This window comes from Gossypium hirsutum, chromosome D02, assembly GCF_007990345.1.
Source record: "Gossypium hirsutum isolate 1008001.06 chromosome D02, Gossypium_hirsutum_v2.1, whole genome shotgun sequence".
Taxonomy (NCBI): domain Eukaryota; kingdom Viridiplantae; phylum Streptophyta; class Magnoliopsida; order Malvales; family Malvaceae; genus Gossypium; species Gossypium hirsutum.
Genome location: NC_053438.1, coordinates 62,380,411 through 62,395,223, shown reverse-complemented (window position 1 = coordinate 62,395,223; position 14,813 = coordinate 62,380,411). Strand labels below are relative to the sequence as shown.

The 14,813-nt window shown below is 33.2% G+C and overlaps 1 protein-coding gene across 4 annotated transcripts; it reads left to right on the top strand.

The window, feature by feature from the left end:
* The first annotated feature begins 721 nt into the window (after positions 1-721).
* Positions 722-7,717, top strand: LOC107909622 (chaperone protein dnaJ 16). Of its 4 annotated transcripts, XR_005910497.1 has the most exons (13): positions 745-1,233; positions 2,029-2,152; positions 2,991-3,073; positions 3,168-3,279; positions 3,361-3,465; positions 4,415-4,465; positions 6,229-6,318; positions 6,415-6,523; positions 6,608-6,756; positions 6,835-6,888; positions 6,992-7,214; positions 7,306-7,466; positions 7,595-7,717. XR_005910497.1 is itself a non-coding variant. In XM_016837221.2 (12 exons), the coding sequence occupies exons 1-11, from the start codon at positions 1,094-1,096 to the stop codon at positions 7,208-7,210; spliced, it is 1,236 nt and encodes a 411-aa protein (XP_016692710.2). In that variant the 5' UTR covers positions 722-1,093; the 3' UTR covers positions 7,211-7,214; positions 7,306-7,717. The 4 variants fall into 4 exon arrangements, 3 of the variants coding, with proteins under 3 accessions (XP_016692710.2, XP_040944890.1, XP_016692711.2); XM_016837221.2 differs by having other exon boundaries at positions 722-1,233; positions 7,306-7,717; XM_016837222.2 differs by having other exon boundaries at positions 742-1,233; positions 6,415-6,475; positions 7,306-7,717.
* The last annotated feature ends 7,096 nt before the right edge of the window (positions 7,718-14,813 follow it).

Below are 14,813 nucleotides of genomic sequence, written 5' to 3'. Positions count from 1 at the left end.
GGGTTTATTCAGATAAAAAAATATTATAAAAAAAATATGCGATTATAGTTAAAGGGTTATAAGCCAAAATTTTTTAATCTTTCATTTCCTTTGTTATTAGATATCCAAACCTGAAATAAAAGAATTGCAAAGTGGGACCCATTTACAACATACTTAAATTCATCTTTGATTATGCGAATCAAGCTCCGGCCTTTTTCCATTCCTGCTTTTTCCCAGTTCAACATTTTCCTTCTATTTTTCAGAAACCAATCACCTTGACATAATAACATCATGTCTATATTGCTTTGATTTAATCAAATAAAGTTAAAAGCTAATCAGGAGTATTTTGGATTTCTCTTTTTTTGTCGCTAATCTCAGACTAATCATTCGAATATTGATTAATACGTAATTAATCAAACATTACTTGAATACGACTCTTCTGCTTAAAAACGAAATGTTTCAAATGATCCTGAAAATTTTTATTCCCATTAGACCATTTGAACTACTTTATCATTAATTTATTACAACATAGTTAGGTCAAATTGTAAGCTTTTTTTTTTTGTAAATAGTCGCTAAATAATTATAATTTATTTGATTAATTAATTTTCCAAAATATACTTATTAATAAAACGGATTAAAGAAAATTATTTTATTCAATTTACATATAATTACAATTGTTAACTAAACAAATTAGAAGTCCAATCAAAATTAAATCTAATCCCAATAGTAGGATTTGATTTCTCAATAATTTTTCTCCTAAAAGTTACAAAACGAAAAAAAAGAAAGAAATATTACCATTTCACCTCCAAAATTTTGCCCTCCTTGTCTCCTCTCTCTCCTCCGAAGCTTCAGCTTGGAGGTCCCATGGAGTTTCTTCTATCTCTCTGCTCTTCTCAATGCACCTGACTCATTTTATTTTTCTTTTTCTTTTTGCCTTTCTTAATCCCAAAAAATGTTGTAGTTCGCTGAAATGAGGTGGAAACCAAAAGGAAAACAATTTTCATTTGGTTTTAGAATTTAGTTCAACTTTTGGATTTTTAGGGTTCCTGAGAGGAAAAACTAAACCGAGAAGAAAATTCCCTTATCGTACTTTTTTTGGTGGTGTTTTTAAAAAATGCCGCCACATCGATCCAAGTCGGAGAAAAACGACGGAATGGCGAAGCAGCTTCGTCGAGATCCCTATGAGGTACTTGGAGTCTCGAGGAACTCTACGGATCAGGAAATCAAGAGCGCGTATCGAAAAATGGCTCTCAAGTATGTTTAATTTTTCAACTTATAAGTTGAAAGTTTTGAAATGTTTAAAACTCTCGGTCTTTTTTCTTGAAAGTTTTTAGCAGTTACTGTATAATAGATCAGGGTTCACTAACTTGAGCATGGTGATAATTGTTGGTTAATTATGGCTTAAACTCACACGCATACATGGAGTATACTGGGAGAATAAGTATTTAGGACTTTAATCTGGAAGTCAAATTGGGAATGATTATTAGAGCTTGATGAGTGTCTGGGATTTGGTTTGGCGGTTTGCCCTCTATTGGTAGGGTGTAGGAGAGTCATTGTATCATTAAAGACCAAGTAGCTGTCGAGGACTTTACCAGACATCAGATTTTTGAATCGGGTATTTATCCATTTGATAGATTCAGCGTAGGGGTTCTATTTTGTAACGAGTTCTAGGATGGGGCAATAGCACTGGTTATGATACCTAGTTAGTTATCTAGAAAACCGGTCAAACAAACAGATAAACAATTGCCAAAAGTATTCCGAGGACAAAGGTAATTGTGCACCTTGGAAGGGGCTTATTTCCAACATGAACCTAAAGAATTTTTTATTTGCCCTTGACGGTTTCACACTTTCACTTAGGCAAAGAGTTTTAGACAATGAAAAATCTGATTTGGGACATACTATTCAGGACTTTGACAACTTCTGAGATAGTTGGATTCATTCATTATTTGCATGTTGTTTATTTCTTTCTATTGTACAAATTAAGCTCCTATTATACTCTTGCTTTATTTAGGTTGGTTAGGTATAGATGCTAATCTTGGGCTATTTCAGGTACCATCCTGATAAGAATGGAAATGATCCTGTTGCAGCTGATATGTTCAAGGAGGTCACATTTTCTTACAATATATTGTCTGATCCAGATAAAAGACACCAGTATGATACAGCTGGTTTTGAGGTGAGATATGCATTCATGCAGTTAATGTCTGAAGTACTTTTAGGCTAATGGTTATCTGCCCATGTTACTTTGGATTCGTGGGTAAGTTTTAGATAGGGATCTGACATGGGTATTATCAATGTCTTTTTTTAAAAAATATTTCATGTTTTTGGAGGACTATAACCAAGGTTGTCAGTATTGAATCAGTGGATGTATCATTTTTTCTGGTACTAGTTTGTACCTATGTCGGTGTGTTTTGATGTATCGTTTCGGGTTTATTAATATTTTTAGTTATTTCTTTATATATAATGGATATTATATTTATATTCAAGTATATCTGAATTGCATATGTATAAATATGTGTATATGCAAATATAAATTTTAAAATTCTTAATTGAGTATAATAACTTAATTTAATATAGTATATTTTATTTTATAATGTAATTATAAAAAGAAAATGGTTAGGACAATTAAAAATAAAAATTTTGTACCAACAATATGCACTGGTACAGGCCTGTATTGGTTGAAACAAACTGGACACTCCAAAATTTTGACCGAAATGGAACTTAAATTACTTGGTACTAGTTTTGGACCAGAACGGTATTGACTTCCATGACTATAATCCTATACCTAGTTCGCATATGTGTCAAACACGGTATTCTAGAGAAAATGACGAGTCGGAGCATCATCGTTATCTGCAACTTTCTCACTGTTTCACTCATTCAGGTTGTACACAGAGGCTGTTAAGAAGTCAGTTGTTCCATGCTTCCGCTTATTAACACCATCGTGCACCATAAAATGTGATTTTATTGATGAATCATGGAGTTTTGTCAATCATGATGTTGTTTCCTTTCAACAGGCTGTTGAAGCTGAAAACCAAGAATTGGAACTAGATCTTTCAAGCTTGGGGGCTGTGAACACCATGTTTGCTGCACTTTTTAGGTAACTCCTTTTATATTATTTAACATTTCCAACTCTTCTGTGCCTTTATGAGTGCTATGCATTGGGTATGTATTTAACTAATTCCTATACATAGTAAACTCGGTGTGCCTATTAAGACCACTGTATCTGCGACTGTCTTGGAGGAGGCACTTAATGGTGTGGTCACCATCCAGACACTTCTGCTGGGGCAACCTGTTTCTAGGAAGGTGAGGTGATTAGATTCCTGTTCTTTGCTGGTACTTTATACTGATTTTTATTCAGTCACTGAACTTCTTGCACCTTTACAGGTTGAAAAACAATGTGCTCACTTCTACTCTGTCGAAATAACAGAAGAGGAAGCAAGAGATGGGTTTGTTTGCCGAGTACAATCATCTGATAAAAGCAAGTTCAAGGTAGATATACAATGAGTTAGAAACTGGTTGATTCAACAGCATCTGCGGATGCAACCCTTTGTTTTTTGGTGGGGGTTGGGGTGGTTGACATTGATAGAAACTGAGATTGATTTCATTATTACCATACCAATGAACAAAAGTTGAACTGTGCCCATTTTGAGCCTTTGGCAATATGTGGTAACAGTAGAAATTAAGTAGCCACAACATTTTTTAAGAAAAGGGATTTAAACAGTAAGAGTACATTCCTTTACATCACATTAAGAAATTTAAGGTTCCCCTTCTCTCCATAGAAGAAAGAAACCATGCCCTGTGAGTGCTTCATTGATTTAGGATATAAGGTTTGATTTATTGAGAACAATTGAAGCATTTACTTTAAGTCACAGAGGATTAATGCTGGAGCTGGTATTTCATCTCTTTCATGGTCAATTGACGGTATTTAGTTAAGTACCAATGAATAGATAGATGCATCTTTGTTCTTGATAATTTTATTGAGGCATATGCTTGTGTTTTCTTTCTGTAGTTTTAATTTGCGGGCTAGGGCAGTAGTTTTAATTTTGATATTGATTCCAGTGTCACTGCTTCAGTTTAGTTTCATTTGAGTTCTATTGAAACCCTTTTATTAAAATAATTTATGCTTTCAGGATCCTTATAACATTTAACTTTTGTTGCATGAATTGCTAAGAACTGCCTAATTTATTCAGATCCAATGGACAATCATATTGGGCTTGTTCCCCTTTCAAAATATTTTGAAATAAAAACATATACTACTTTTATACTATATACGCTTTTCTTATGTATTTGTGTCGACTGTACTGCAAAAAGAACACGTCACTAACTAATTGTCTGGTTTAACAGGAGACACGAAAAACAAAATGAAGTATAATATTTTATCCTTTTCTGGTGGATCAATAATTACTCATTGTTTTCTTAATGGATTGGTTTTTTGCAGCTATTGTATTTTGATCTGGAAGAGAATGGTGGATTAAGCCTTGCACTGCAGGTAATGTGGTCCCTTCCTTCCCCTTTCTCTTTCTAGGCTCTGCTTGGTATGAAGGATAAGGATGTAAAATTTGTTAATTTAATGGTTAAGTTGTGAAGTAGGAAAGTAGTTATGAATCCTAACTATTTGGTTAACAAATTTTCCAGCTTCATTTTTTCCATTCTTCATACCAAGCAAAGCCTTAAAGTTTTTGAGTTATGCACTTTTTGTGTACTGTTGCATAGCAAGTTTCTTCAGATAAACTATCACTAAGTCTAGGGCTGTAAATGAATTGAGCTTGAATGAACGGACCTCTTTTCATGTTCGTTTGTTTATTTTAAGTTTGTTTGTGTTCGTTAAGAATTTCAAAATTTTTGTTTGTGTTCGTTCGCTTAAGTTAAACAAACCTGTTTGTGAACATTAAACGAACATGTTCTCAAACATGTTCACGAACAATGTAATAATAAACAAACCAGCAATAAATAAACATATATATATTATTTTTTAGATATAAACTAGTCAAATATAAATATTAATAATTATATTATAAATAAAAAAGCATACAAACCATAATATACGAACGGACCTCTTTTCATGTTCGTTTGTTTATTTTTAAGTTTGTTCGTGTTCGTTAAGAATTTCAAAATTTTTTTTCGTGTTCGTTCACTTAAGTTAAACAAACATGTTTGTGAACATTAAACGAACATGTTCTCAAACATGTTCATGAACATATAATTGAGCATGTTCACGAACAATGTAATAATAAACAAACCAACAATAAATAAACATATATATATTATTTTTTAGATATAAAATAGTCAAATATAAATATTAATAATTATATTATAAATAAAAAAGCATACAAACCGTAATATTTTTATTAATATATACTAATGGAACAATAAACGAGCTTTAAATGATTTATTAAATGAGCTTTACACTAACAAAGACGAGCTTGTTCATGAACATAAATGAACTGAGCAAACTTTGTTTACGTTCAGTTCGTTTAATAAATGAGCCTCAAAATCTTGTTCATGTTCATTTATTTAGCTTAATAAACAAACAAAAACCAAACTGTTCATTGAACGCTCTGTTCATTTACAGCCTTAACTAAGTCTTGTAATCTCCAAATTCAATGCTCTTCTGTTCTGTTTCTGCATAACATGGAGATTTTCTGTTTCATAAACTGCTATGTAAAGTTAATTCTAGAACAATTTTAAGTCTTCTCCCTTGACAATATTGAGTAAAGAAAAAGCATCTCTAGACAACAACAGTTGATTTTTGATAAATTAATAGGACAAGTTTCCAGAGAGCAGGTTGGTGCAAAGCAAGCTCACAACTCATAGAACTTTAGGCCTTTCCCCCATCATCTGCAAGAGAATTCTGTAAAAACTCTCTCTCTTACCTTTGTGTTTAATTACCTCTTCTGTTTTATGCTCCACCTATCCCCTTTCAGAACATTGTGGAGAATTGGGCAAAACTTGTAATCCTATCCTTTGTCTTTTTCTCACTTTCATGTGTTTATTCATTTCCTCTTACCTTCTTTTTCTTTCTTAGAACTGTTTGGTGCTTTTCATGCAGTAATAAAATGTCAATATACTTGGTTTGTCTGGGACATGGCTTTGTTGTGATCTCTTATGGTGCTTCTGATAAGAAAATTCTTTTTTTAACTGAAGCCTTAGTAGCATAGTTGTTTAAAACTTTAAGCTCTTGGGCCTCATTTTAAATCGTGCATATGTTACTTAACTGTCTGTTGAAGGTAAGTTTGTTTCTTTTTGGTGTAGGAGGACAGTGCAAAAACAGGAAAAGTTACATCTGCCGGAATGTATTTTCTTGGCTTCCCTGTCTATCGCTTGGATCAAACAGTCAACTCAGTGAGTGACTATTTACAAATATGACATAGTTGGGCTTCAAGTTGAAGTTTGATCTTGTTGTCATCCTTAATCTGGTTTTGACATGCCTCACTGCAGGTTGCTGCTGCAAAGGATCCAGATACAGCTTTCTTCAAAAAACTGGATGGATTTCAACCATGTGAAATAACTGAATTAAAACCGGGCACACATTTTTTTGCTGTTTATGGTTTTTTCCTTTGTTACCATGCCCTTCAAATCTCCTGTTAGTTGATTCGCATGCATGGATGAAACTCACTACCATTTTTTCTAGGTGACAACTTTTTCAAGAGTGTAAGCTACACTATAGAAGCTATTTGTACGGCCCCTTTCATAGAGGAAAAAGAGAACCTTAGAGCTGTGGAAGCTGAGATTCTCTCCAAAAGGGTGGAACTGTCAAAGTTTGAAACTGAATACAGAGAGGTATCTGCTTCCACAAATGTGGTGTGTGTGCCAGTATTTAACTTTTGTTCTTGTTGATATTCATGTTGATTGCTGCAGGTCCTGGCACAATTTACAGAGATGACAACCAGATACACAAAGGAAATGCAAGAGGTGAGATTAACTTGTGGGAATTATGAGTTAAGCTCCGTGAGAATTGATATTCATAGGTAAATGGATAAATTTCTTGGACAAATCCTATATGCGGGTTTTGCAGATTGATGAGCTTCTCAAACAAAGGAATGAGATTCATGCTTCCTACACGATGATTCCTCCAAGTAAGAGAAGTTCAAGTAGGAGCAGGAGTAAGGGTGTCTCCAGGGAGGCCAAAGAAGGTGAAGTGAGAGACAGGAAACATTCTACGAGGGATAGAACTAAGAAGAAGAGATGGTATAATATCCACTTAAAAATTGACAAGAGAAAGCAGCCATGCTGAACAGGTACAGTATGGGATTTGTTTTCTAAGAAAAGCTTGCCGCCCTTTTTGATGAATAGTTATGATTGCTTAAACCGTGCCAAATGTTATATCAGGATAAAGAAGTCTGCACAAATTACAAATCATCAATTTCTGCACCCATCATTTATTGCATTGGTTCAACATTTGTGCGTTGATCATGATGTGAAGAAGATGGTTAAGATAGAAGTTAACCATTTCTTCAGCACGTCAAGGATGACAGTAACTCGTTGTTATTGTAAAATTCTTTCTTCCTTTTTATTTAGTTTTTTTTCTCTCTCTGGCTCTTATTTGTAATTTATCCGCTTGTTCTCAACAAGAGCACTTGTAAGATTCCCCCATTGATCAACACTGTGGACTTATCAGGGTACAGGACGAGGAGGTAGAATACACTCCCTGCCCAAACCCGACCTATTGACATCCCTCACCAGTACTAAATTTTCTCTCAACTTCGAAGATGATTACTTATCGTAGTGTGGTTATGTAGTATGAAGAATGTTGTCGTGGCACAGTATGAGAAGAAGCCAACTAAGGTTAGATGAAATACAGTAATGAGTTAACAAAATATAGTTTCAAGGAAACAAAACCATTAGATTCTCGAGTGTAGTTATTTTGACTTCTAAAATAATATCAAGGGGCTTCATTGGTCGGCCAAACGAGGTTATTCCCTCATACAATCCTCATTTAATGTAAATATATAGGTATTATGCACATCGCAGGTGGTTCCAGTAGCCAATGATTCACGGTGGAACTGCATTGAACTTACGTGACTCCATAACAACCACGGCAAAAACTTTCGGCTTTCAACAAGAAAAAAATAAAGTTATTTGTTGAGTTGGTTTAGTTTTTAGTATTTATCAAGGGTAGTTTCTTATCTGCATTTAATTTTTTAAAAAATAAAATTGTTATTGTTATTTTTTATTTTTTAGTAATTACAATTAATTGATTTAATATCAGTGGACGAATTTGTTAAAAAAAAAACTTGAGTCTGAAATTGTATTGTTAAGATGTAATTTGTTGAGGGGATCCAAATCCCAACTATTTGGTTAATAATGAAATAAGAATATCACATGAGAGTTAGAGTCTTGTACGCTCGTTTGAATAATCATACATTTGTTTCTTAATGAAAGTCGAAGAACAATTTTAATAAATTGGAACGCATGAAATTTTCATACATGAAAAGGGAAGCGGAATGAGAAGCAATACATGAAAAACATTAATTGAGACCAGCGAAGAAACTCGAAACAACACTGCAATATTAAATATTATTCTGTTAAAGGACCCAAAACTGCAACAATCAAAGCAAGGAATACCCCCATCACTGCAGTTGGAGCCAAGATGTTGCCCATATTAGTGGCCGCTGGTCCCGGAGACATGGCCATTTCAGGTGTGTGGTCGTGCCCCTCGTGAGCGGAAACAACCATGATGAGCAATGCAGCAAAGATGGCTGTTGTAACCGCAGATGCCATATTTTCAATTCCAACAATGTCTTAGCGGATGGATGGATTTAAATAGGTTAGGCAGCATGTTCGTAATGGCAGAAGTTAGAATTGTACTATCCTTTGTACTTGGCTTTAAATTTGATGGTTCGTCCAAGTTTAATCTCTTAAGTACGAGTTTTCTAAATTAATTTGAAAATGTCAGAGGTATCATCATTAATTTTTAACCAAGTACGCATTCGCTGGCATTTGTACTACACAAATGGGTGGGTGGCTACATTAAATATGATAAAGCAAAATAACATCATTCATGTAAAAGTCAAACCATTTTAATATTCCGCAATTGGATGAGTTTCAGATTTATTTATTTATTCATTTTATCAAAATGTTGCTTTCAATCTAATTTTGAGTTGTATTTATGCCACAAGCAGCCTTATTATTGGTTGACACGTGTTAATTTAATAAATAATCAATGTAAAAAATTAAAAGAGCAATTACCATAAAACATGTTGTGAAATGAATCGCAATTAATGAAAAGCAGACACACTAAACCCAAGTCACCCTCTCCAAATGCTTCCAAAGACATGGCCAAAAAGAGGATAATCCTACTCAGTGAACAGAGTAATTAACATTAATTTATGAAATTATTATATATGTGCTATTAAAAGAGTAATTACCGTAAAATGTGTTGTGAAATTACTATATAAAGAGAGAGCAATTACCATAATATTATTACCGTATATATTAAAGAACAATTATCATAATACTATTACTATATATATATATAAAATATTTGGTACATTGTCAGTAGAGTTTTTAGACTCCACTAATAGAATTAGAGGTTGACAAGTGTCTTATAAGGATATAGTAAAATATTAAAAAATAAATATTTTTTTTAAAGAAAAGACACGTAACAAATTTTCAAGATTATTTCTGAAATAAAAAAAAATTGAACTGTTAATATACCAAATACTAACCCATATAGATTAAAGGTAATGAAAAACAATTATCATAATATTATTACCTTGTAAAATAGAATAGAATTGCTATAATATTATTACCATAATTTAGAAGAGCAATTAACATTATATGCTAATAAAAGAGTAATTGCCATAATATTATTTACCTTACATATTAAAATTTTGGAGTAATAGTATCAATAGCAGTAATTCTTCTTTTAAATTACTCCGAAATCTTAATATATACGGTAATAATATTTATATGATAAAAATACAGAATTAATTCAACTATTTCTCTTGGGGTATTTACACATAATTTGGAAAACAAAAGCATAAATTTTACTCTGTCTATGTGTTTATTAAAGCGAGGACGACTAAAGCAATTTATGGATCAAAACCAATTGCCACATTGAGGAGAGCCAACCCGGTTCTTCAACTTCTGATAGGCAAGGTAAGGTTTTTGGTAAACAACTTGTAAAGGGTGCGATACATATGATTGTAGGCACCAATGAAGAAAAGACCACTTCCAACACTAAGCATAAAGTGCATTTAAGGAGCATCATGGTGATAAACCCAACGGCAAAAAGTCTCGTTGAGATCATAAATGGCAAGTCAATTTTAATGAAGTTGACAAAGACATAATGTTGGGCGAGAATGGTAATGAACAATGAAAATGAGGTTACGAGAATATTGCTTTATAGTAGAAGCATATTAGAAGTATTACTCTTGGGGATCCCAGTTAAATTTTGTTTATTTGTTTCAGTTGAACTCTGATTAGTTTAGATTATTTTATTTTTTGACCTATGAATTTAGCCTATAAATATGCTCTTTTACAACATTAGAAAATACACCCATTAAAAGATTAGAACTCATAACATTTTGGAGAATTTTGTGTTTTAATTTTGAGGGTTCTTTGTTTTTGGGTTTTAAGGTTTAGTTTTTATCTCTATATTTTGTACTCATCGTTATTTTGCCATTATAGTAAAATTATCTTTGCCCGTGACTTTTTATCCTCTTTGGAGGAGTTTTTCCACGTTAAATTTGTGTGTTCAATTTCTCAATTTCTTCCGCTATTTTTTACTTTTTTGTTGCTTAATCGGGTTTATCTCCAACAAGTGGTATCAAGAGTTAGTTCAAATTTCGTAGATTAGCCTATTCAGAGATGACAGGACAATGTTTGACATTGAGAAGTTCGATGGTGTCACAAATTTCAATCTGTGGCAAGTTCGGATGATGACAATTCTAGTTTAGACCAGCCTAAAAAAGGTCGTCACCGGGAAAAAAGCTGAGAATTTAGATCAGATAGAATGGGAAGAGCTTGATGAAAAGGCCCTGTCTGCAATCCAACTGTGCCTCGCGAATAGGGTATTGCAGGAGGTATTGGTGGAGAAAACCTCATCCGCTTTGTGGAAAATGTTAGAAACTCTTTATGCAACTAAGTCTCTGGCTAACCGTTTAGTGTTGAAATAACGTCTATTTACGTTTTGCATGAACGAATGTGAGCTTCTTAGAGATCACATTAGTCAATTTATTGCTCTTTTGAATTATTTAAAAAATGTTGAAGTTAGTTCTTTACCCTCTTCATACAAGTCTTTCAGGGAGACCTTGATTTATAGTAGAGATAAACTCTCGTTCGAGGATGTGAAGGGTTATTTGTTGAGTAAAGACAAACTCGACAATGACTTTGGTTTGGATAGCAAGACAGATAAACAACCTTCTGTTTTGGTAGCATTAAAGAAGCGAGACAAAATGTGTCTCTATTGTAAGAAGTTAGATCACATCAAAGTAGATTGTTATAAACTACAAAATAAAAGAGCTGTTAAGAGTAACGAGGAAGATGTAGCTAGTACTAATTTGGCCAATAAAAGCGATGATGGTTTCTTTTTAGTGTTAATGAGCGATAGCTTTGAGATTACATCCAAGTGGATCTTAGATTCAGGATGTTCTTTTCACATACATCCTAACAGAGAATGGTTCTCCACATACAGTTCGGTTGAAGGTGGAGTTGTGTGCATGGGAAACGATTCATCCAGTAAGGCAATTGATATTGGTACTGTTAAAATTAGGATGCACGATAGGACGATTAGGACACTCTCAGATGTCAAGTATGCACCTGATTTACGAAAGAATCTCATTTCCTTGAGTATAGAAGGTTCTACAGTGACCGGTGAAATCGGACGTCCTTCATTCGTTAGGAGTCGAAGTCAACTCGTTTGAAGCAGAGGCAGTTTGGTCATAGGAGGGAAAAATGTATGACTGTTTCGTTGAAGAGAGGTTTTCTTTTAGATGCAAGTTTTGAAAAGTTGGGCACTATGTTCGTGAAAATCAGACTCGGGTTAGTTTGATTTGTCAGTGCACAAGTCGAAGGCTAGAAGTCTTCCAACTTCTAAGCACAAATTTGACTCAGTTAATTCCCTACACAGTTTAAGATAGGCCTGTGGTGGGCTTTGGCAAAAATGGCGTTGTGGAAATACGAGTTAATGTGGAGATTTGTTGAGTATGCTTCATATTCTAGTCAAAATTAAGAGATAATCTCTCAGTTAGACTTTGTTTATTTGTTTCAGTCGTACTCTGATTAGTCTAGATTATATTATTATTATTTGACCCACGAATTTAGCCTATTAAAATATTAGAACTCATAACACTTTTGGAGAATTTTGTGTTTACGTTTTGAGGGTTTTTTATTTTTGGGTTTTAAGGTTTAGTTTTTATCTCCATTTTTTGTACTCTCTGTTCTTTTGTCATTATAGTAAAATTATCTTTACTCGTGGTTTTTTATCCTTTTTGGAGGGTTTTTTATGTTAAATTTGTGTGTTCAATTTCTCAATTTCTTTAGTTATTTTTTACTTGTTCGTTGCTTATTTGGGTCGATCTCCAACAATTACATTGGCAAGCTTTCAAACAAACGGGCTTAAAGGAAAATGTGTTGAAAAAGGCAAGCTCGATTTTTAGTTTCACTAATCAACTATTAATTGTTAAGTTTGGTGACTCTTGAGAGCTTAGACTTAAGATCAAACACAAGATTGTAAAAAAAAAAAGACAATTAAGAAAACAAAACCCTTGCAATGTTTTTTTATAGTGACATTAAGATGATGGCTTATATTTCCCAATCTTGCCAAAATGAGAAAAACACAATTTAAACAACTTGTTAAAAGAAAACGTTGATATGTTCGCCTAGTCAGTTGTTGATATACCAAGCATTAACCCTATGATAGTCCATACCTTAAATTTAGATCCAAATGCCAAGCTTGTCAAACAAAAGAAGAGAAGATTCGCCCCAATTACGATTTAGGTTATAAGAATAGAAGTTATAAGCTCGTAGTTGTTGATTTCATCAAAGAAGAAGTATACCTTGATTGGATCCCCAATGCTGTCATGGTGAAGAAGCCAAATGGTAAATAAAGAATGTGTGGACTTCATCAATTTGAATAAAGCAAGCCTCAAGGATAGTTTTCCTTAACCTTTTATTAATAGGCTAGTCAATACATCATTCGATCACAAATACATGAGTTTTATTGATGCTTTCTTTGGCTAAAATTAGACTACAATAGTGCCAACGGATCAAGAAAAGATTTATTTCATCATGGAGGATAGGCTATTCCACTATAAAGTGATATTCTTTAAGTTATTAGCAATCCTCGAGAAGTACTTTGGGTGCTTAGGACATAAAATATGAGGTTTCATGATTTCTAGTAAAGGTATTGAGGCAAACACAAAAAATTAATCCATCTTTGAAATGAGTCCACCAAAGATAGGCAAAGAAATTCAACGCTTAATAGGAAGGATAACAACTCAAAACAAGTTCGTGTCTAAGATGGATAAAAGATGTTTGTTGTTTTTTAAAGCTCTCAAAGCCCCCTTCTAATGGAGCGAGGCATGTCAAATATCTTTTTAAGTAGTTAAAAGCCTACTTGAGTTCCATCTTGTTATTAGTTTCTCCTTCGCCAAGTGATGAACTCTTGCTCTACTTCATAACATCTGATGAGATGATCATCACAGTGTTAGTCAAAGCAGAGGGAGCTTGCCAGTTCCCAGTGTATTGTGTAAGTAAATTTCTTCAAAATGATAGATTAAATTACACCAAGTTGAAGAAGATTGCCTCTACAATGGTGGTAGCAGTGTGGAAGCTACGTTAGTGTTTCAAAGAGCACCCAATCATAGTGTTATCTAATTAGTCGTTAAAGGAGATATTTTAAAATGATCCAATTTATAACAGTATCATAAAATTCAATTTTGAACTGAATAAATTGAGTTGAACTAGAAAATAATTAAAATAGAATAATAACAAGTCATGTACGAATTGTGAGGTAGAATAATAAAGTCTTATTAAATTAAATCGGTTAATAAAAATAGTACAGAGGCTAAGTTGTGTAATGAACAAAATGAAGAGAAAATTGAATTAGAACTTAGTATGTCCTTAAGTGGTAATTAAACTAAGGACTAACTAGTAATTAGTCTATTCATTAATAAGTGTTAGTGGCTTGGGGTGATCAAAGCCATTAATCTCCACTATTTGTTAAATATAAGGTTTAATAGCCATTGATAATTTATTAATAATTTTAGTTAAATTAGATTATATGATAAGAGAACATAGTGGGAGAAATAAATACTAAAAAGAATAATTTCATAACATTATCTTCTCATTCTTCGTCTTATGCCTAAGCTTGGAAGAAACACGTTTCTCCTTCCCTCTATTGTCGTATCTAGTAGCAAGAAATATGTAAGCTTTCTTCTAAATTGTTAGTTAAAATCTTGATGACTAATGATAGATACTAGTAGCCCAAATGATTAATTAGAGAATTCATGAGCTTGATTTGAGTTTACATGGTTGGGAACTTAAGAAAATTTGAATGGTTAGAATTGAGTCATGCATGTTAAAAAAATAGTAAGTTTACGTTAGCTCGATGAAACAAAACAAAAATGCCAAGAGGGGGTGAATTGGCCTTTAAAAATTTTGGTGAAAACAAAGACAAAAAATGAAACAATGAACACAAAGAATTTAGAGTGGTTTGGCCCTAATTGCCTACTCCACTACCTTAGCTTTCCAGCACTAAGGATTTTTCCAAATTCACTAATTTGTTCAACCTTTGAGGACAAGGTTTAACCTTACAACTCCTTAAGATTTCCACCCCAAATCTTAAGTTACAAACCCTCTCAAAGAGATACAAATAAGCTAACAAAGAAACA

What these genes read in the sequence shown, in the direction of transcription:
- LOC107909622 (XM_016837221.2), top strand. Translation starts at nt 1,094, where the DNA reads ATGCCGCCACATCGATCCAAGTCGGAGAAAAACGACGGAATGGCGAAG. An exon ending in TATCGAAAAATGGCTCTCAA is followed by an intron (nt 1,234 to 2,028) that starts GTATGTTTAATT and finishes GGGCTATTTCAG; the next exon opens with GTACCATCCTGATAAGAATG. An exon ending in ACACAAAGGAAATGCAAGAG is followed by an intron (nt 6,889 to 6,991) that starts GTGAGATTAACT and finishes CGGGTTTTGCAG; the next exon opens with ATTGATGAGCTTCTCAAACA.